Source organism: Cyprinodon variegatus, unplaced genomic scaffold (genome assembly GCF_000732505.1).
Source record: "Cyprinodon variegatus isolate N-32 unplaced genomic scaffold, C_variegatus-1.0 Scaffold195, whole genome shotgun sequence".
NCBI classification, from domain to species: Eukaryota; Metazoa; Chordata; class Actinopteri; order Cyprinodontiformes; family Cyprinodontidae; genus Cyprinodon; species Cyprinodon variegatus.
Window position 1 is genome coordinate 656,386 of NW_015150648.1, and position 2,142 is coordinate 658,527.

General features: G+C 47.4%; 1 protein-coding gene across 1 annotated transcript in view; it reads right to left on the minus strand.

The window, feature by feature from the left end:
* The window catches only part of gpr137b (G protein-coupled receptor 137B), a 13,488-nt gene extending 12,381 nt beyond the window's left edge, over positions 1-1,107 (minus strand). Inside the window, exon 1 of the mRNA XM_015379567.1 lies at positions 462-1,107. Coding sequence (XP_015235053.1) covers positions 462-842 — 381 coding nt within the window. The 5' untranslated portion in view covers positions 843-1,107. The remainder of the gene's footprint in view (positions 1-461) is intronic.
* Positions 1,108-2,142: the final 1,035 nt, after the last annotated feature.

Consider the following 2,142-nt stretch of genomic DNA (forward strand, 5'->3'; position numbering starts at 1 on the left):
TTACTTCAACAGAGGGTTTCCAGATGGATATGCGGAGCAAATCCATCTGGCGGAGTCAGGTTACAGATTACCCAAAATGAGGCGGATGTTAATAGGTTAAATATATGCGTCTATTTGTTAGCAAAGGCTGTAGGAAAGTATAGTTAGTATTTAATTAGATAATATGGATGTTTTGCTCGTTAATTTTCCTGTTGGAACATTAACAAGATTGACCATGAGGTTCTGGTGCCTATCTGCTTTCCGCCCCCGTCAGTGTACATTGGTGAGTGCCTGGCCACCCTAATAAAAATTTTCTGGCTACGCCTCTGGCTGCAGGAACCTATAGCTCAGGATGACTGCTAAACCTGAGCCAATAATAAGGCTCAGTGCCCATTACCCGACCATGCATGCTGCCAACCTGCAGACCTATGAATGCAGCAATACTCCTGCAGCCCTGCAGAGGACTGATCCCGGTTACTCACCTGTGCAAAGTAAAGGTTCATGAGGCTGAGCGTGAAGAACTGCAGGCAGACCGGGAAGCAGTAGAGCAGCCAGAAGGGAAATGGCCCCAGCGTGTTCGCCGTGACAAAGTTCCTGAAGTAGAAGGAGAAGAGCACGGTGCGCAGGGCCGACCACAGCAGGCACAGGAACAGAAACACAGTCTGGTAGCTGAAGCGCTTGTGTCGGTACCGCAGCACCAACCAGAGCTGGACGTAGATGAAGATGAAGAGGAGCGAGTAAAAGACGGTGTAAACCACCGTCAGTCCCAGAGTCACAAAGGGGGGCACGGCTGGGCTCAGGGTGGGCAGAGGCAGGGGCTGCTCCATCGGTGACGGCTCCTTCTCCTCCGCCGGGGCCTCCATGAGAAAAAGCTCTTTGGTTTCTCTGAGGGGAGACAGATAGATGGAGGAGGTGTTCGCCCTGCCTCTCTGGCTCCCAGGCCGGAGCCGAGGGGAGGAAACCCGGAGAAGCAGGAAGAAAGCAGGGCGGCTGGAGCGGCTGTCAGGGAGCAGAGGCGCGCAGCGGGGAAGGAAACAGCTCCAGCTTCCTGCAGTGGATTCAGAGACAGCCTGAGAGGCACATGACAAGAGATGATGATGCGGAGAACTGCAGCGGGTTTCCAGGACCAGCCGGCCCCGCCCACTTCTCTTTACGCACCAGCTGACGCACAGTCCTGTACCTTTAACCCTGTGAGGGTGCTTCCCAGCGCGGCGCTGATCCCAGGAGGGCACATCAGGGCTCCTCCATGGATTCACCCTCATTCAGGGGCAGACTTACCATACAGAAAAAGTAGGGAACCACCTGGGGCCCCAAACCTGCCAGAGGCGTTGCCAGAATGTTTTTATAAGGGTGGCCAGGCACCAACCAATATACACTGAGGGGTGGCCGAAAGTAGAATGGCACCAAAACCTCACAATCTACACTGCTCCAACAGGAAAATTAAAGAGCAAAATAACATCCATGTTTTCTAAATAAACTATATCTTCCAAGAGCCTTTGCTAACAAATAGATGAATATATTCAAGCATCCATAATTTCTAGATAAAAGGTATAGTGGATAAAATTATTTCAGGTTTGAGTTTTGGGCAAACATCTTTTCCATTGTCATTACTTACCTACTTTTATCGGTAATCATTCTGCATAAAATTGATATTTACAAGTACTAATATCTACATAAATTGACTATTTACGTTTTTATTAAAATAGTTATCTATGATTTCACTGAAGACTCCTAGACGACTTGCAGAGACACATAATTTTCTCTTTACCCCATAAAACACAAAATCTATTTCTGCTTGAATTCTGTACTTATCATTTTTAATGTTAGTATATTGATGTGCATAATTAACCACCGTGTTTTTGTAGTCAAGTAATTATTAATATATGAAAAATTTAAGTGTTTTGAATATTCCACTTGAGATTATTACTGTTCTGTATGAGAGAGAAATAAATGGTAGGGATGGCCACAGGGGTGGTCAATGATGATGGCCACTCCTCGCCCCCCATCTAGCTCCGCCCCTGAAACCTGCACCTTTCAGGCAGGTTTGCCATGCTGCTGTGTTTACATCTGAGAGGAAGAAGAAAAAGAAGAATCCTTGTTTGCGCATGCGCCCTGATCGATTTGCCCACGACAGTCAGCAGAATATCACTATTCCACTATTGA